The sequence below is a fragment of the Lactuca virosa genome, chromosome 1 (assembly GCF_052849685.1).
Source record: "Lactuca virosa cultivar CGN04683 chromosome 1, Lactuca_virosa_CGN04683_v6, whole genome shotgun sequence".
Classification (NCBI taxonomy): domain Eukaryota; kingdom Viridiplantae; phylum Streptophyta; class Magnoliopsida; order Asterales; family Asteraceae; genus Lactuca; species Lactuca virosa.
In genome coordinates, this window is record NC_136426.1 from 189,651,874 (window position 1) to 189,673,303 (window position 21,430).

Genomic DNA, 21,430 nt, shown 5'->3' on the forward strand with positions numbered 1-21,430 from the left:
ATATATATATATATATATATATATATATATATATATATATATATATATATATATATATATATATATATATATATATATATATATATATATAAAAAGCATATTTGTGGTAGTTCATTACCAATAAATATAGAAAGAAAAGTTTCACAATGCATGTATTAATGGAACTATGGTTACATTGGCTACTTTTTATAACAAAAAATAATTCATATTGCTTTAGTTATAAACTCAAATTATAAAATTAAAAATATTAAACCAAATCAACTTCATAAACTTTAATGTGGATGTATATTATTTCATAACCGGTCTCATTATTTTACGTACCAAATCATCATTTTTCTTATATATTACGGAATAACTTTAACGAATATTAATAATAAATATCATATATATCAATTAAGTGAGATAAGTTAATAGATTATTTTGAGTAGAATTTTTTGATTTTAAATAACTTGTAGTCGAAAAATTGATAAGCTTTTATATTAAAATAATCGTTCAATGCAATTAAGTAACTTTCTTAACTTTTATAGTCTTTAATAATGTTAGTAGAAGGTTTAAGAGTTTTAATATTAAAATAAATCAATACAACTAATCAACTTTTTATTTATACATTTTGAATTGTAGTTTGTTAAAGTCTTTGTTTATAAATTAAAATTTTATAATATAAAAATAGTAATTTATTACAATGCATAAACTTCTTCATTAAGGTTAGTTTACTACGATAAGTCTAAAATTGAAATTTTGCATAATACATATACTAACCGTCCAACATTTTTATTTCTTTATATTTAACATTGTCTAATGAAATGTTATTATTCCTTATTTATCATGTTATGAAATTAACAAACAAAATTATATATGTCGGTGCTTGAAATATTTTACTAGCAACTAGCTCTATACCCGCGCAATGCGGCGGTAACAAATAATTTCTTTTGGCAATTAGTTTCATTCGACAACAAATTTTTTTTGCGTAATATTTTCAGGCGACTATTTTTTTTTTGGCACACCATTTCAGGTTAATAGTTTCCTTTCAACGGATATTTTCTTTTTAAGAAACATGTCATCGATTATTTAATTTCATTCGGAAATCAAACCATCAAGTTCACTCCAAAAGCATAAATTAAAAACCAAACATTAGGAAACCTAAGTATTAGATAGGTGGGGAGAGAGATGAGGGGATTAGTTATCTTTCGATTTTGGTTCTTGTTTTTCGGCACAACCATTTTATTTTTCGATGGGCGACAAATAGTTATATTTCAGCTAATATGTTATCTATTTATCATCAATATTTATTATGAATTAGAACCTAGCATTCAACCCCCCTAGCTAAAAAAAACCAATCTAGCCAAATCTTCAATAGCATTTATGGTTTAAACATTTTCCTTAAGTTGATTGATGGTTAAGGCCATACTGGTTTTTTTTTTATTAAACGGTGGTTAATTACTTTCTTAATTTGGCTAGATTAGTAATCAACCCTAAAAAAAACCAATATGGTCTTAACCATCAGTCAACTTAAGGAAAATGTTTAAACCATAAATGCTATTGAAGATTTCCATTAGGGTATACTGTTATTTCTTTAAAAAATACATACATTAGGAAAATAGTAAAACAAATTGAGCAACAAAAGGTTCATAAAATTGATATTTTGTTCTTCATTTAGCAGTCCATTTAGAGCGTATATCTCAACCTACATCAAGCAATTTAATAAGCCACAATGCTTTGCATCTCAAATTCTCTCTTATACCAACAAAAGTCATCATTAAAAAACAACATAAACCCAAAACCTCAAATTGGTTCTTAAAACAAAAATGATTCACCATAGGAAAGCATTCAGTGCCCATGCAATTAAGCAATACACCAACGATTTATTTATAATGAATAGTTTTTGGACGATGCTAAGTTTCCTTTTGGTTGGTTGTTTTTTGTTTAAAATATTATGTGCCTCATATTTGTTGCAAATAATAGTGTGGGATCGTTTTGGGATACAAATAAAAATATATCGGTGTTCTTCATCCACGACATTAACTTTCTATAAACAAGGAAATTTCAAAAACCAAAAGAGAAATAACCATAGAAGTATCCATATCTGATTTCAATGTTGCTTCAGAACCCAATCAAACAAATCTGCCATAAATAATATTTTTCTGATTACATTAGGTATTCAGGAAAGAAAATAGCATACGAAATACATAAAAAGCTTACCTAATTTCATGGTTTAAGATTCCATTGAGAGAGATAGAGAAAGGAAAGAGACAGATGTTGAGTCGATTTTTGGCTATATCTTCACCATTAGCCCCCTTTTTCTCTAGTCATACTCTTTTCCAAATCCAAACACATATCTGATCTTCAAACCAAAATGGAGTAATAAACCCAATCCAATCCCAAAGCAAAACATAACCCATATCTAACCTTCAATCACATATTCAGTTGAACCCACCTGTAGTGTTTTGGGTTTAATCAATAATCAGTTTAAAATGAAACCCAAAATCTCAAACTATTATAGAAAACGTACCTGGTGTCGATGGATATACCTTCAAATTTCGGGGTAGTCACATCGGTTGTATTATATCTCCATATCTAATAATCTAATAACTTTTAGAAGCAGAGATGTGTGAGAATGATTTGCAAGATTCAAAAATACTACTTGATGCTTATGCGGATATATAAAATAGTAGCTGGTGTTAAAAAACAACAACCATGATCTCACATTTATCTAGAATGGTGTTAAACAAATTGGGGAAAGACAAGACAAATACAAAGACTGTTGGCTAAAATAACAATAAGTAGTAAAACATCATGCTTAAAACGGAAGAAAGTATCAATTGGTCAACAATAATTTAGGAGCTCAAGCTCTTAAATAGTTTGAAAACTGCCACCACTTCATTAATACTGCCTCTGTTATAAGACCGAATCTTTTAGGTTGAATCTTAGGAGTGTTGAGAATGAAGATGAAAGTAAAAGCGCAATTCTGGTATCTATCTTTTAAAAGAGAGAGCTGGATCGAAAAACTTCAATTTTGGTGCCCTAATTTAGAAAACCCAAAAAAAAAAAGTAAATTGGCTTCCAAACCCTTTGGCTGATTAGAAAGCCCCAACTAAATATGAATAGCTATCAGGAATGAAGAAAGTCCCACTTTTAATGTTAGCCTCCCTTAATGATCCGAAATCAGAATAACATACAACAACCATTTCAAATGCACCATGAAAGCAATATCACGTTCATTAAATAACAATTAAAAAATAACCATGAAAGCAATTGATAGGTAAGGAAAGAGGTATAAACTTACCTTTACTCCCACTGATTTTCACCAAGAATAGATGAAGTATAATAAACCAACTGAGATTGATAGGTAAGATAGAAAGAAATCATCTCCCCATAGCATATATTGGCTTTGAAGAAAGCATGATGTGTCCACATCTGAATATTACTGAAATTAATGATGTGTTACAAGTAAGTTCATAAACAAAACAAAACGTATGTTCGTAACCTTATTTGAATTGGGAATCTATTTCTGCAAAGGGCTCAAATTCTCGTTTATCCTTCTTCATGAAAATAACAACAAAATACATTCCTAATAAAAAAAAATTAAAAAAAAACCATGTGAGGTGCAGTATTTTAGCAGGGAACGGAAGAAAACGTGTTGTTTGGGACACTCACTGATGGGCTTGGTTATGTACGTCCAAAATTGAAAGCATTATCTCCAACTCTATGTAATCGATTACAAACCCAGATCAATCCCGAGGTGGAGGAAGCACTTCAAACAAAGCAGGGGATGCTTCACCTGAAAATTAAGATTCACGAAAAATTAGGGTTCGAGACGCACGGGTGATCGAACAAAAACAAACAAATACCTTCAAATCTTCTCAGCATATGTCAACCTAAAGTTCTTAGTTGTTTCTTCCCATATCTTTAAAATAGTCAATAGCATAATCTGGTAGTGGAGAATGCCTTCTTCGACTATAATAGCAATCTAAACCATCAAAAAAATGACAAAGAAATTAATAAGTAACTTCGCAGAGAGAGAGAGAGAGAGAGAGAGAGAGAGAGAGAGGTGTTAAAACACACACACAACAGATCGAACTTTGTGTAAAGATTGACCCATAATCCATCAAACGAAAACAGCAAAACAGAAAATCCTTAATCATATAGCTTCGATTTGAGGACGAAATCACTCGCCCAAAGTAGTCTCGAGAGAGGTAGCAAAAAAATCGAAGAGAAAGAGAAGAAGGAGAAAGTCTGTATATAATGAAATCAATATAAAAAGATTACCTTTAAAAACACAGCAGGAGGTGGCGACCAGAGCTGTTAATAGAGGGTGACTCGGCAAAGCGTCACGATGAGGTAAGGATGAAGGAAGGTTGAAGTAGGCAGGCAGCTTACCAGCAATTAACTCAAGCGTTAGGTCGGTGAGGAAGCGTCGACGTAGACACCTTGGTAATGCAGAAGAGAGTTTCACATATAGGTATATGACAAGGAGATGGGGGCCTAAATATTTGGGAATTTTGGGGTTCGGTACGATTTTTGCCGAGATATTTGGATTCTAGAGGATTCAATACGACTCGATCTAGGGCTAGGTCAAAAGCTTTAGTGAAATAAGGAAACTTATGCACTGAGTAGTTGTATTATATGCTTAATCATTTGAACGACTTCAATTATAATATTATTATATTCATGGTAAGTTGTACATAAAGCTTAACAATTTGTACGTCTTAAAAAAATAATATTATTATATTCAATCTATTTTTAAAAATAATAGGATTTCTTTTATAAGATAGTAAAGATAAGCCTAAAAGATAATAGTTTCACTATTAGCTTCATATTTCATTAAACTTCGTAAATAGTCCTTCTGCTTTCTAAAAATCAGACATATCGTCTCTAAATTCAAAAAACCTCCCAGATGGTCCCTGTTGTTTGAATACTTTTAACAAAGGTCCTTATTGCTCACTCGGTCATCTCTTGGCTGCTATTTTATTAAAATAATAGAAGGAGATTTCCGTCATTTCACTACCACATGGACCATTTTATGATGTTTTGTCTGATTTTAAAAAAGAAATATATTATTTAATTTACAAATGGTCTCTCTCTCTCTCTCTCTCTCTCTCTCTCTCTCTTTTTGTGTGTGCGTAACACACACACACACACACCCATACACACATAATGAAAGGGCTGTTGATTTCAATTTTCCAAATAGAAACATGCTAAGATATGAAATCATCGCATAGAATAACAATGTTTAACTAAAAAAGTCAAAATTGGACTTCGATTTCAAAAGATATGAGAAAGGGCAACCACGCTTAGATCGAGAACATGGTATCATGAAAGGCTCAAATCTGCAAGTTTGGAAACGAAACCGAGACATGCCACGGTTGCAACACCATTTGTGTTGCCTCGCCAAGTTATGAGCTGAGTTTCACCCATCGTCAGAAACTGGTGCTCGAAAAAGTTAATGCAAAGCTATATCATCATCGCCTCGAAATGATTTTTGGTACAAGTCTCAATTGGTAGAGAATATGAGAAGATAAAAGCTTACAATCGAAACAAATGCAGAATAAAAACTTGGTGGATTAGAGAAGGCATCTAAGAAGATAAAACCTTACAATCTATTTCTGAGTTTTTCACCATCGATTTGAAGGTGTCTGTATTAATCATTGATGTGTGTATGTTGAAGAAGATAAACACAAAAAAGCATTTTGGTGTCTGAGGTTTGAAGATGGGCATGTGGGTTTCTATAAAAAAAATTCTAGGTTCATTTTGTGTTCTTCCATTTGTGTTCATGAGCATCTTCAACCTCCACCTTTATCAACCCAATAACTATGTGCCCAAGTGATTCAACAAGCTGCAAATGTAATTGTGAAGTTGTAAACAAAATGAAGTAGATTTTGCAAGATCAAGAAGATAGATACGTGTTTACAAAAAAAAAACCCCAAGTTCGGTTATGATAACTTTGTGAACACAATCTTGCTTTGCTCCCTTCTGTTATCGGAAGTAGGAAAGAAGAACATCCCAACTGCATATCCCAAGAAAGATATAGAGATATAGAGATAAAGGGAGATGGAGAGAGAGAGGGAGAGAGTGATGGGTGGGACCCTGATTAACTTCAAGCTCTTTTGTCCATCCATGTTTATGTTGTTCATCGTTTATTAACTTCAAGCCTGCAAACAAGCTTGGTTAAGATTCAACTAAGTTATTTAATTGTCTTATGTTTATCTTGTAATTGTTGTTCTTATATTATCGTATAAATATTTTAATATTCCACATCTTAAATTATTTTTGAGTTGTTTAAAGATCCATCGAGATTAACTTACATTCCGCAAATATAAACTTTCTTCAAAAGTTCTTATCTCAAAACAGACAGATACCATATTCCTAACGAAGGTATCTTACGAAAATATCAAAAGATATTGTTCACATCAATCATGTGTGGCTCGTTCGAATTTTGCTTGAGACCTAATATAGTAACATACAAAAAACATAATACTAGGCATGCTTGCAATCAAGTAAAGTAACGATCTAATCATGCTTCGAATTTTATGTTGGTCAACTGGATTAAGTCTAGTGCCAAAAGTCATCAGGAATTTCACATCTAAAAAGTTTTCCATATCAAAGAGCTCTAAGAGCCTTTTCGAGTAAGTTTATTTATTAATGAAAATACTTTTGGGATTTTGTTTAAGATTTTAACCAAGAAAGAAATGTAATTTTCCCATCATGCGCATATCATATTTTCTCTTAATGAGTTCCTTGAATTCCTTTCATAAGCTTGGATCTGTAGAACCTAAAATAATATTATCAACTTAAAGTTGAATAACATAAAATGATTATTGAGTTTTGTTTGAAATAAAGTTGGCTCAACCGAACTTTGCTTGAATTTTGAAATTTTGAGAAATTTAGGGACAGTTTCATATCATGCACGTGGAGCTTCTTTAAGTCCATAAACAACTTTGTCCAAAATATAATAATAATACGGAAATTTATCATTTACAAAACCTGGAGGTTGTTTGACATAAACAGATTCTTCTAATTCACCATTCAGAAAATCACATTTGACATGCATTTGGTAACCTTTGAACTTCTTGTGTACAACATATGCAAGGAATATGAAGGAATTCAGTCTGGCAACCGGAGAAAAAGTTTCGTCACAATCAATTTCTTCTTGTTGACAATAATCTCGAACAACTAGTCTAACTTTGTTTTGAACAACATTTCCTTTGTCTAGAATTACTTGTAATACAAATTGTTAAATTAACTTGAAATATTCAATTAAACCATAAGTTAATTTGAAATACTCAACTGGATCAAACAACAAGTCTACAATCATACAGTGAATTCCTTAGCTTAGAATGAGATTAGATACATGTAATTAGCTTTGAAACAACATTACTTACATAAACATGATGAAAAGGAAAGTATTATACTGATTGTTGTACTGTGAAGCTTCCAAATACTTATCTAAATCATGATTTAAGCATATAATGATAAAAAAAAAGGAGAGTATTATACCGTTTAACAAACTAAAACTCATTATAAACAACCCTAGATCTCCCTTAATTGCTTTGATTTCGGATTTGGGTTCACCTCAAACCCTAGAGTGAGTTTCATAAAGATGGTGAAGAAGATGATACCCATATTAAGTTGTTAAGCACTTTCTACCTCCAAAACCTTCAAATGCACATTGAATCTAACTCTAAACGACTCATTCTCATGAAATACCCATTGTCAAGATCTCCCCTCTTTCTATTGATCAATCTCACTTAAATGGGGAGAGATGACTAGTTATCTTAACAGTTTAGTCAATTGGCAATTTTAGTCCTTCTACTTGTTTTTACACACATTCAATCTATAAGCAATAAAGCAACCTATGTGAAATTGTCATTGTTATTTATTTGGATTTCTATATGTATACATGAACAGGAGAAAAGAAACAAAGACAGCCTTCATTTTTATATTTGTTTTTACACACTTTCAGTGTATAAGCAATAAAACAAAACATAATGGATGTTGTACCATATTGCAAGCTCTGTAGTAGCCATTTTAAGATAAAAAATAGTTTTTGTTAAAATGCTAATTTCCCAATTCCCCAATAAGATGAATAATGTAGAGAAAAAAAATTATTTGTGTCCATCACTATGTTATTTAGCAATTGGTGAATAATGTTGAGAAATTTTTTTTGTGAATAATGTTTAGAAAAAAATGTTACTTAGCAATGCTGAGATTAGTTTACATCAGAATATCTAATTAAATGGTGTTATGTAAAATTTATATATTTTGTTTTTAGGGGGTGTTTTTGTCATCGACAATTAAATTCATTTCATACATTTGTCCATTCATACATAATAATAATAATAATAAACATGGATTAATGATTCATTCCACTTTGATAGAACAACCAAACATGAAAATGGAATGGTAATGATCTTATTTCAGTATTTTGTCATTCCATTATTATCTTGTCATTCCGTTACATAATATCAAACAAAAAACACCTTTAATCCATTAACTCATAATCTATCATGTATGAAAATATTATCGAACCATATGTTGTACAATTTCTCCCATTTCATTTCGTGAGATCTATATAAAAACAATAGCACTATAGTCGTTCTTTTTTTCTTTTCAAGACAATTTTATTTATCTGAAAATGTACAAAGTGTATACTAACTTCCGTTTTTTTGATGAGATGGATAAATATACCACATTTTCTACTTGAGAAACCTTTCACCCGATATGGAAATACTATTGGATGGATTATTGTTGTATCTTGAAAGACGAATTGTAAAGATGAAACTTTGTGAACACTTTTATGATGGTGACATTGACATTACGTGTTTTCTAATGGCGCATGATGACATTGAATTCATTTGTAGAAAACTCAAACACTAAGAATGCATTTGCTTTGTTGATATCGAATGGGAAATTTTCAGAAAAGTTTCACTTTAATACAAAAAAAAATTGAACATAAAAGTCTCGATTATTTTATTTTAGCTCAAATTAACAAAAAAATCATTTTTTTTCTTTTAATAGGAAATGACATATTATCGTGTAAAATCAAATAATCAGGACTTTTCTGTTTAAAAAAAAATTAAGACTAAAATAAAACTTTTCTGAAAATATTGAAACTTTTCTGACAATATAGAATTGAAATGTGAGATCGTATTTATTGGTGTATTCAGTTGTGTAATGGATGAAATTCAATTCCTTTAAACTTCATCATTCAATTCCATTATATTTTCTTATTTGATAGATTTGTCAAATGGACGAAATTCATAATTCAATTCCTTTAAATTTATATTTGATAGATTTCATCATTCCTTAGGGACACGCAGGAATTCAACTTCATTCATTCTTTTTGAGTAAATTACAAAAATGGTGAATATGGTAAGGTGGTGTCACGGAAATTACAAGTTTGGTCCCTGTAACTCACACGTTAGAATCACAAAATTTCAAGATTGGTCCTTGTGGTTTTTAAAAAAATTCACATTCTGGACAACTATAAAAACATCACACTATTGGTCCTGTGGTTTAAAATCTTGCATGGTATGTCCTCTTAGCTAACACTACTAGTCCTTACGGTTTTAAAATGTGTTATGGTTGGTCCTTTTAGCTAACTTTGTTAGAAAACATGGGTTACATAGTTATGAAATGACCAACTTACCCATTTTCATTTTTATTTTTTCATTTTTTCATTTTATTATATTTTTTAAAACTTTACAAATTGACCATTTAACCCCAATTTTGTCCTTTTCCTATTAGGTCATTTTGATATTTTTGTTTTTACAACTATTCTATAGATACACACCTAAACACGAATATGATGGAGCATTTGATGTTTCTCATCGGGGTCAATAGATACATCTTAAATGCAAGAGTAATTACACGAATGGTCCCTATGGTTTGGGGTAATTTCCGCATTTGGTCCCTAACTTATTTTTTTTAACTTGGAAGGTCCCTACTGTTTGTTTTTGTGGTCCTTGTCTTACCTAAAAAGACTATTTTGTCATTGATTTTTTAATTTATTTAAATAAACACAACCCCAACCCCACCCCCACCTCACCTTATCTTACCTAAAACGACTATTTTAATTTATTTAAATAAGGGCATAATAGTCTTTTAGATAAGATAATCACCAAGCACATAACAAAAACAATTAAAAAAATAAATTATGGACCAAACGCACAAATTACCCCAAACCATAGGGACCATTCGTGTAATTTACTCTAAATGCAACTTTTGGTGCACTTAAACACCTCAAAGCAAAATAAGGTCCCGTATCATCCAGGTCCAAACAGATCTTTCTGGCTGAATGGACCGGAAAGACTGTTTGATTTGCACAATAAAAAGGGTCTTTCCCGGTAAGATATATATTTCCCAGAAAGCCCCAAAATTATATCTTTCTGGCTGAATGGGTTGGAAAGACAATTATGTACCAAACCCCGCCTCTTTCTTTCTTTCTTTGATTATTAATTTTTTTAAATAACTTTTTTTAAATTTATTTTTTATTGAATTATTACTTTTTTTCATCATTCAGCACAGTCAATCAGATGCACAATCAAACAGCATGGTTTCTTTCCCAGTCAGAAAACTTTCCCAGACAGCACTTTCCCAGACAGAAACTATCAAACGGGACCTAAGTACGAAAAGATATTATAAAAATGTCATACAAAAACTAAAAACTAAAATTGCCATAAGCCGTTTTTTATGCCCCAAAATTGTAAAATGAAAATTACAAAAAATGACAGCAAACTTGATCCATACTTTTAAACGAAACTTTTTTTTATCAAGATATTGTACTTAAAAAAACATATATCCATTTAAAGCATTGAGAATTACATTGTATAAAACTGGCTAGATTTTATAAAGTACAATGATGTAATCAGATGAGACAAAAGTAGAATATCATAATAAACATATAACCAAAAGTATGTAGCTGTTTCTAGCATTTAACTTTTTCCTATATTTTTTCTCATTAAGGCATTGTAATTTGAAAATCTATCCATTAATAGCATTGTAATTTCAATTTTTTTTCTTATTAAAACATTATACTTTAAAAAATCTATCTAGTTACAGCAATATTGCAATAATTTTGTAGATTTCACATGTCAAAAAGCTAAACACCACCAAATCAAAAGGGGACAAATATTTTACAACTATAAAGAAGTCATGAAATGAGAAATGAAAACAATGCAACTAAAAGACCCTTAAAATGTTGAAGAATTTGGGGGATATTATATGAGATACAAATGAGAGAAAGTAAAAGATACATACATATTAATCAATGGCCATAGGAGTTTCTGAATTTCCACCAGTAACAGACACAGTAGCATCCTCAACAATGTTCTTGTTTTCATAAATTGCCATTCTCATTTCCTCCATCATACTCTTTTGTTCTTCTTCAATTGTATTCTGCAACTCATCCACCTGCATATAAGTTATTACAAACACATGAGCATCAAGAACACAAAGGGAATTAGAAAACTGTAAAATGGTAAAACAAGTACATACCACATGTAACAGAAGAGCAAATTGTTTCTTCCGAAGCTCTAATGTCCTTGAACTTGCAGTATTCTCAGCTTCCAAAGATGCAATCTCTTTCTCCAGTTCATTAATCAGCTTCTGAGTCTGAGATCTAGGAGGTTGTGCAGCAATCAGCTTCCTAATTGTCTCACACTCCTCCTTATGCTTCCTCTCAACCTTACTCTCCTCAAGTTGCTTCTTCAAATCCTCAATATCGTCATGTGCTTCCACTATCTTCCGATTAATCTTATCATTCAATTCATTGAAATTCTCCTTCTCTCTAACATTTGCGTCAATAACCGCTTTTGTTTTCACCAATGGGAGCTCGAAAGTCTTGAGCTCCTGTAAGAATGCCTTCGCAAGCCTCTCACACTCGGCATAATTCTCTGAGTCTTTCTCGGTTTCCAGAGCAAAAGAGGTGAATTTTTTCTGAAGCTTTTTCAATGGAGGTTCACCTCTTGTGGTTGTTGTTCTGGTGAGAAGCCTGTGTTTGATGATTATATCATCGTCTAGGGCTCCGAATGCGTAATGTGCAGCTCCTCCCGTTGTTTCTCCTCTACCACTAACTTTCCTGGATTTCAACATTTAGTTAAGCAAACTGCGTGTTCGATTTCGGCCTGAAATCAAGAGTTTTTATCAGATTAATGATAGAAAGGCGTCAACAAGAATCGAGATGCTCACACATGACCTAATTTCTACAAGAAAGCGTCGCGATGTTCTAACCTATCTGCGAGAGAGGAGGGAGAACAAAAGTACACACCTCTGTTTTGTGATATTGCAGATTGAAGAGAATAGAGGAATAAGTCGACGGCGGCGACGAGCTCTACTGCGGCCGTAGGAAGCGAGTATCAAGCGGTGCCGTTGGCCATGGAAAGGGATTTCAATTATCGCTGAGGGATTCGGTCAAATGCTTTCTTTTTTACTGTCTTTTTTATTATTTTTAGGGGAAATTATACGAATCGCCCCCTGGTTTGGGGTAATTAGCAAGTTTGGTCTCTAACTATTTTTTATCACTTGAACAATCATTATAATTTGTTTTTATTATGAGTTTTTTTGTCCCTAGTCAATGTAGAAAAACAGTTATACCCTTTCTCATTTTACTTTTACTTTTCTTTTTGTTATTTGTTTATTTGAATAATAAAGAATATGCACATGAGGCTCACTCCCACCCCTTACTCTTTTTCTCTTTCCCCCGTCTTTTTCCTAAACATCGACCTGCTCATCCCTTCTTCATCACTCGGTCCTCCTCCTCCCGACAAATCCTTCTACATCTATTCCATGAGAACCACCAACAATGTGTACACAAAATCAACAGACTTGTTGCCGCCTCCACCTCCGATTCCCCCATATCCAAAGAAGGAATCACCCTTTCCAGAAGCATCATTAGAATCAACGAGATTTTTTTTGCATAATCTTTCAATTTTGATTTCCGCAGTCTCGATCTCCAACGGTTGTCAGACACCCTCTCATCCCCTCTCTTTTGTATCAATTTTGATTTTCAGTTGCGATTTCCCTTACGTAGATTTAGAACTTTGTAGGGGTTTGTTTAACAGGTGGGAGATCATTACGTCGCCTTGACACCGTCCCATGATGATGTGTTAACAACGAAGGAAGACGAAGGGCCCATGTTTAGTCATGGTGGGTTTCATCGTTGACTGTAGATGGTGAGTCAAGGTGAAGTTACATCTGTAATCGCCATTTTTGCATCTGAAATCTTCAAAAGTATAGGGCTATTATAGTTTCATCTGGATGCATTTTGTGTATAAAAGATCTTGTATTTGCAGTTACAGATATGGAGGTGATGACAAGTTCTCATAGGTTTTTGGGTGATGGATGTAACATCCCAAAAATTCATAGTAAAATTTTTACTTTTAAAACAATAAACCATACAAACGAGTTGTTCCAAAACCGATCAAAGTGAATAAATTATTTAAACATCAGAGTAAATATTGAAAATTGTCAATGCGGAAAACATGGGTGGATGTGGTGTGATCAGGTCGTGCCCTTCCCTTTCGATCTGGAAGTACCTGAAACATAAACTAAAAACTATAAGCACAAAGCTTAGTGAGTTCCCCCAAAATACCTCATACCGTACATACATAACAATCAAAACATAATTGGGTCTATTTCACCCACTTCGGTCTCCTTCAACCGGTACTGGGTCTATTTCACCCCCTTCAATATCTTTCAACCAGTATCGGGTCTATTTCACCCTCTTCGGTATCTTTCAACCGATATTGGGTCTATTTCACCCCCTTCGGTATCTTTCAACAGGTATCGGGTCTATTTCACCACCTATAACTAAGCATACAATCATATTAACAAGAGTCACAAAGACAACAAGCACATACATGCATAATAGTAAGTGTCACAAAGACAACTATATTCCTACAACTATAACCCAGTGGGCCGGCATTGGTGCCTTCGACCCACGAGTGCAGTGAAGGAAAACTCACCTCCCAATCTGAAAGATCGTTGAACAGGAAACTACTCCGAAAATCAGCTATACCAGTCACCTATTCATTGGAACCTGACCAAACTTAACTTATAATCAATATACCCAAAAAAACCCCAGGTCAAACTCCTGGTCAAAGTCAAAGTCAAAGTCAACCATGTCAACTCGGTTACGTTGGGCTTACTCAACAGGTACAAAGGGCGTACCACGTGTTTGATCATAGTTGAGGGGCTGACCACGTACACACAACATACCCCCTTGGTACTCCTAGTGTACGCGGCTGCTACCCCCTTCTTCCCATTAAGAGCTTAATCCTTAAGCTCTTTCATCCACAATTCAGATCTAGCCCTCAAAAGATGTTCTTAACCATAAAGTTTCCAACATGATGGTCTTGCATGGCTAGTAAGACCTTAACATCAAAATCCTAGCTTCTTGACCTATTAAGACAACCTAGATCATGCATGGAAAGAAACTAACGCCCAAGATCACATTTTTATGGTTCATAATAACTCCATAATGGATAAAGTTTCCAACTTTATCCATTAGAATGGTCCAAACAACCAAGATCTAGTCTTTAAGTCTCATAGGGACCAAAAGTTCATCTTTTCAACTTAATCCATTAAGTCCAAGCCCCCAACCTTTAGATCTGAATCAATATGATGTTTAGATGGATAAAGTTTCCAACCTTATCCATAATAAGGTCACAAACTTTCAAGATCTAAACTTTATGCACTAAAGTGACCAAAAGCTCATAACATCCAAAACTAGCTAGATCTAACAAATGTATCATCAAGATTCTAGCTTTATACCTCTAGAAGAAAGATCTAGGTGAACAAAGTCTGGATCTACAAGCTCCAAATGCAACTAAAACTTATCTAAAGAGCTCCTTCTTCTCCAAGACGCACCAATAACACTCCAAAGCACTCAAGAACACCTTCTTTTATTGGAAAAGTGGTGTTAACCAATTTATAAAAAATGGGGTTTCCTTATTTTAAATATGAATGAGAAATCAATCCTTAAAGTAAGGGTGTTGGAAGAAGTAAATAAAAGAGTTTAATGGGCGAGAGAAAGAAAATGAAAGTTCAGGGACCTTTCTTGCAAATATTTCTTTCTTTCGTAACTGAAATTGTAATTACTATTACAATTTAATTACATATTAACACACATTAATCTTGTGATTAATAGAGGTGTTTAAATGGGAGGTTATAGAATGTGTAGTATAAATACCATTACTCTACAACCATTTGAGTACACCAATAAGAATACAAAAACTCTCTTCTTCTCCATTGCATGTTCTTAGTTTTCTTGCTGAATTAAAGATAAAATCTAGGCCTATTGAGGGTTCGGGTGGTCTAGAAGAACCACTTCAAACTGTTGTATCCTGAGAAACAAACACCCGATAGCGGGCGAATTTGTTTTAAGGACAATGTGTTAAACACATGCCTTAGATTTTCTGTCTTCTTGTTTTCTTTGGTACATTACCACAATATTATTCCTACAGTCTTAAAACAAATTCGTTTGTACAAAACGAACTAGAAATCGGAAACAATTTACTTGCATTATTCTGATATTGTACGATTTTCATAAGAAAAAAATGGATTTTTTTTGTGATTTTGAAGCATCTTTGGTCATTAAGTCATTAAGAAATGTATTTATTATTAAAGTATCAAATTTTCCAGCTTCGATACTGATTTCATTAAGTACCTAATGGGTTAAGAAGCTAGCTTAACTCAAAAACACAATTTACGAGTTGCTGTGAAATGCTATAATCTGTCTCAATCTTTGAAAAATCATAACTTTGTCATGGATGCTCAATTTTTGTTGAAACCAATTCTCAATGTTTTGTATATGAGTCTACTTCTTTTCATTAATTTTGTCCGAAAGCTGGAAACAACTCTAACTATGGTGAAAAATACAATTTTCACTGACTGGTTAGTTTTTTAGCAGCTATGATACATAGTTTTGTAAAATTCATAATAAATTGTAGAAAAATCGTATGAACTTATGAAAGTAGTCCCTGCAAAGCTAAGAGACAGGGCTAGTGGATTATGAACTTAGATTTCATTTTTGACATGTTTATGTAGGGCTAAATCAGTCTTGAACAGACTCAATTGTTTTGTGAAAAACAAAAAGGCTTTGTTTAGTAAAAAACGACTTCAATTTTATGTAAAATAGCTTTGGAAATCAGAAAACAACTTGGTTTTACTTAAAAAAATCACATTTTAAATAGTTTTGTTGAAAGAAAATATCAAATTTGCTGATATCATAATTTATGTATCAGTTTTCTGCATGAGAAATCAAATTTTAGAATTTCTGCATCAGAAATCAAGTTTCATAATTGTTCAAATATAGATTTTTAATTATGTTGAGTTTTTTCCAAGCAAGAGGCAAACATATTTTCTAGAAATTAGAATTCTAAACATTTATGTTTAGGGTATAAATGATTTCAGAAATGTCACCATCCAAAGTGGAACGATTTCCGAAGTAAACTCTATGGATGCTAACTCCATTGAGTGATGGATTGATATGGGTGCTACACGCGATGTGTGCTCAAATAGGGAGTGACTCAATAATTATAAGGTTGTCCAAGTTGAGGAAAAAATTTATTCTTGAAATTTTGATTCTAAACACTTAAATTTGGTGTTTTAAACATTCTAGAAATGGTATAACATAGAAAAGAGCTAACACTTAACGATGCGTTGTATGTTCCACAAAAGAACTTAGTGTTTGGATGGTTTTTTAAACAAACATGGATTTTCTTTGGTGTTTGAGTCCAATAAGTTTGTGATATGAAGTCGAATCCATATAACGGTGATATAAGTACTTTATCACTTTTGTTGACGATTGCATTAAACTCTGTTATGTTAATTTACTTAAAAGTAAAGATGTACAAGTTTAAATTGTACAAAAGTGAGGTTGAAAATCATCTCAAAAAAAAGAGTGAATGTGGAGGTGAATATGCATCACCATTTGAGGAATTTTTTTCAAGTATTGGTATTAAACATGAGCTTAAGGAACCTTATTCACCATAACAAATGACATCACCAAAATGAAACATCATATCTTAAATGAAATGATGAACGCCATGTTGTGGCTTATGTTTTGAGTTGCCACACTCAATGTGGGGGGAAGTTGTGTTGTCAACTAATTACCTTTTAAATAAGGTACCCTAAAAGAAAACGAGAAAAAAAATACCATCTAAGTTATGGTCGGCTATAAAATCATCTTACAAATACATTCGAATGTGGGGGTGTCTTGCAAAGGGTGTTATACCTAACCCAATGGTTGTAAGGATTGGACACTATATTGTTGGTTGCATCTTTATTGGTTACGCACAAAACAACAGTGTATATTGTTTTTTATACACTAATGGAATCAACAAATGCATCATACTTTGAAAATGTGTTTCCATGTCTTGATAAATAAAAGACAAGTGCTCCAAAACAATTGGACACAAAGAATCCTCTCATGAAGAAGGAATGGAGGAATAAATAGATCATGATGGAGTAAAATGGGACAAGTGAGAAATCATTTGGAGATGATTTATGCATGTATATGGTTGAAAGAGAGCCTCAAACTTTCAAAAAGGAATTCACTTCCTTTGACAGATCTCAATGAAAAGACAAAATTAAAAGTGAAATGGATTCTATCTTGCCAAATCACACATGAGAGCTAGTGGATATACCTCTATATGTAAACCACTAGACTATAAATGAATTTTCAAGATGGAAAATGAAATCAAATAGATCCAAAGAATATGAGAATTGGTTAGAACATAGTGTTCTATGATTTTAATAGAAATATGCACATATTTCTTGTTTGGAAATTTAGAATCAAATGATACTTCTATACTCTAAAAATCTATTTCCATTAAATCCAATAATATTGGATGGAATTCATCAAAACAAGATAAAGGTTTTGATGAATATTAAGATATTCAACATGAAGTTGAAATAACTATGAATGGAAATATTAGTATTCTAAATTTGGAATCATATGATAATTTATTAAAAGATCATATTGGATTAAGTTGTAAAAACTAATAATAGTTCTATCGATTGAACTATTAAGCTTGAGAAATCACTACGTTTTAGTGGGGTTCCAAATGAGAAGTAAGAGCTAATGACATATTTGAAATATATGTTTGGATTACAAACATAAGAATGTCTTGATTAATTTCATTTGTATGGTCACACCCCCGAACCAGGACGACGGAAACGTCCGGAGGCGGATGACGTCATTCTATAGTATCATAACGGTTGAATATAAATGAAACATAGCAACCCAAGCAACATACATTAAGAATACAAACTTACATAGTTTACATACTGTGTTTTTTCAAAAGTTACACAAAAGTGACTGAAAAGTAAATATTCCATAATGCAGCATCGATTGTTTTCAAAAGAGTTGAATACCTGTTACTAGTTCCCTGAGAATACAAGTAATTTTGAAAAACGTCAACAATAATGTTGGTGAGTTCATAAGCATTTTTGTATGAAAAGGGTTTGTAACTGTTTTGTTAAAAATGGTTTTGTATACTTCCAGAAAATCCGATATTTTCTATAAAAATGGGCTGTAAGCCTTATATTCCAAGACTAAAAATGTATGTATGACTTTTGTATCTTTTCCTTGTAAAATGATAATGTGTGTTTCAAAAAAATCCAATATTTTCTTAAATGTGAACTATAGTCTTAAACCCTAAGACCAGGAAGGTAAGGAATAGTATACTGGAAAGTAGTATGTAGTTTTATATTTTAATAAAACCGGTGAAGTGTAAGCTTCCCGTAAACCAAGATAGTATTGTTAATCCCTATGTGATTTATTATAACCATGCTTAATGTGACTATTATGCATGTACGACGTTCTTCAGGCGTCAGAATTGGTAGATATTTGTCACCCTAGACTGGCCCGTCTAGCTGTAGCGAACAGCTCAGGTGTGGGATTATTAATCCCGTATAGATCTATACAGAACTATCTCGCTCTCCCTCCAGGAGACTCTGGTTATAATGCAGGACTTAAAATGTACGCTAGATAGGTATGGTGAAGAGAATGTCTCACTAGAGCATTAACATATTTACGTGAAATACGACTCTCCTTTTCTTGTATAATGAAGTAATAACACTATTGAAAATTTATGACATGTGTTTTATGACACCCAAACTATACCATTTATAGTTTTCCTTGTACGCTTTTGTGTAAACTATTTATATAACTTTATATAAATATCATGTTGAAATTTTGTTTAGTGTTTATATATGTTATTAAAACATAATATACTTGGGTTTTAACCCACCAAAACAGTGGTGACTAAAAATACAACCATTTCTACTAGAAAAGCAATTTTTAGCTAAAATTACCATAAATTTTTAGTTTGTACAACTCATATTTTCCAGTTGATGTTTGTAACACAAAATAAGTTATGTTTTTGTTATCTTTGTATTTCAAAACCCACACATCATGATTTTTGTGTAAACAAAATGGTGTTACCCACATCTTATGCAAATATCACTCCTTATTCAAATAATAAGTTGAAGCATGCAAATATTCATAAGACAAACTTATTTTTGACTTGTATTCCCCCCCCCCCCCCCATAAAAGCATGTAAACTCGAAAAATGGGGGTATGAAGCTCACCTTGGGTGTTTCTTGTGGATGTTTCGAAGTGTTGTGAAGAGATTTTGAGCCTAAACACTAGTATGTGCTTCATGAATTCCTTGAAGCTTATATTACCCTAAGAAGGTTAACACACAATATTGTGTGTAAATTATATGAATTTAGCAAAATAATGTGTAAAAATAGTAGGGGTTTTCGAAATGACTTACCAATTCTTCTAGGACCACTTAGATGATGATGATTTTTGGAAAGAACCAAACTTGTTCTTTGAGAGAAGTTCTTGTGGAATATGAAGATAAAAGTACTAAAGGGAATGAAAGGAGATGGTAAATGAAAAGATGTCACAACTAGAAATTTTGGTGCCTTGTAACTACAACACTTATAACAACTATGAATCAATAACATGAAAGCATGCATGATGCTTATTCTATAACAACAAAACTTCATCAAATACTTCATTCTAGCACTACAAATGGTCAACAAAGAATTAGAAACCTTTGAAATTCCGGTTTAAGTCCACATTGGACTAGGAATTCCTTATTGGGCCTAACGGACTAATGAGTTTCCAATTTGTCTATCTTGAACCTAGAACTCTCAAATGGGCTCTAGTTGGACCCATATACATGAAACTTAATATTTTTGGGCCTTATGAGCCCAAAATAAACTAGGTTAACTCTAAGGGGCCTTAATGGGTCACAACCAATATAATTTAGCCCTAATGAATCATAAAAATTATACCTTGATTTATTTTGGACCAAAAATCATCTAATAAGTCATGATATGGGCTTAAGCATGCAAGGCCCAATCATCTTCTCTTTTCCCCTCTCCATTCTCGGCCCAAGCCCACAAAGAAGGAGGAGTTGACTTTTAGTGTGCCACCTCATTTTTACTTAATGGTTTTCCATGCAATTCCCATACTTCCAAGTAAACATCTCATCAATCTTCTCTCTTCCCCTCTCTCTTTTTCCTTCGGCCGAGAGCAAGAGAATAAACACACACACCTCACAAAACTCTCTCTAAATCACTCAAGACTCATCCCTTCTTCTTCATCCAAAAATCTCGAAATTTGCTTGTGTTTCAAGAGGTTTTCATCAAGTAATTCATCATCTAAGGTAAGTTGATGACTAATCCATGATCTAGCTACTTCATTTCATCAAAGTCTCTTCTAAATCGAATCAAACTTGTGATCTTGCACCTTAGAAGCATCTAAGTTCGAGATCCTCCAAGAAAGCTTACTAGGATCAAAATTTCCTCATCTTCTCTCTTCAAAACCGAAAACACAACTCAAGGTGAGCTTCATACCCCTCTCTTTTCGGTTTTCATATGTTTTATGAGGGAGAATACAAGAAAATGTGTAGATCTATGTGTATGTGTATGCTATATGTGATTTTATGCATGTATGTGTGCGATTTTATGTGTTTTTGTGATGAATATGCAACCAAAAAGGAGTGTAACTCGAGATCTAGGACATGAGAATGGAAACAAACATAATCTAAGTTATTCTACACTAAACAAGTTAAGAATAATAACTTATAAGATTTTGATGAACATATTTCAACATAAAAACCCATTTTGGGCTTAAAATGTCAAATATGCAAAACTAGGGTCAAACATGGTCAAGTCACGGCTTCTTGAGGGTCAAAAGGGTCAAAACAGTTTCTATAACCATTTTTCTGAATATTAGAATTTTCAAAGGACTTGAAATGCAAATTTTTAGCTTAATGGGCTAAATTTGGGCTTTTTGGCCCAATAAGCCCATAATTGCGAAAAATGATGTTTAAAGGGGCTGAAATGAAACTTTCTTCAAAACAGGGGATAAAAAGGGTAATAAAACTATTTCAAGGTTTAAAAATGCTTT

At 32.6% G+C, this 21,430-nt stretch overlaps 1 protein-coding gene and 1 long non-coding RNA gene across 5 annotated transcripts; both read right to left on the minus strand.

The window, feature by feature from the left end:
• Nucleotides 1–1,809: 1,809 nt before the first annotated feature.
• LOC145163325 (uncharacterized) lies at nucleotides 1,810–4,492 on the minus strand. 4 transcript variants are annotated; one of them, XR_013739692.1, is made up of 8 exons: nucleotides 4,267–4,492; nucleotides 3,849–3,967; nucleotides 3,655–3,778; nucleotides 3,485–3,568; nucleotides 3,284–3,424; nucleotides 2,510–2,589; nucleotides 2,200–2,434; nucleotides 1,810–2,121 (listed from the first exon to the last, which is right to left on the minus strand). It is a non-coding gene; the product is annotated as an uncharacterized LOC145163325 (long non-coding RNA). The 4 variants fall into 4 exon arrangements; XR_013739693.1 differs by having other exon boundaries at nucleotides 3,284–3,414; nucleotides 4,267–4,491; XR_013739690.1 differs by having other exon boundaries at nucleotides 3,284–3,568.
• A 6,619-nt stretch (nucleotides 4,493–11,111) lies between these two features.
• LOC145163333 (THO complex subunit 7B-like) lies at nucleotides 11,112–12,400 on the minus strand. The gene is made up of 3 exons (XM_079082173.1): nucleotides 12,266–12,400; nucleotides 11,494–12,122; nucleotides 11,112–11,409 (listed from the first exon to the last, which is right to left on the minus strand). The coding sequence occupies exons 2-3, from the start codon at nucleotides 12,088–12,090 to the stop codon at nucleotides 11,260–11,262; spliced, it is 747 nt and encodes a 248-aa protein (XP_078938299.1). The 5' UTR covers nucleotides 12,091–12,122; nucleotides 12,266–12,400; the 3' UTR covers nucleotides 11,112–11,259.
• Nucleotides 12,401–21,430: the final 9,030 nt, after the last annotated feature.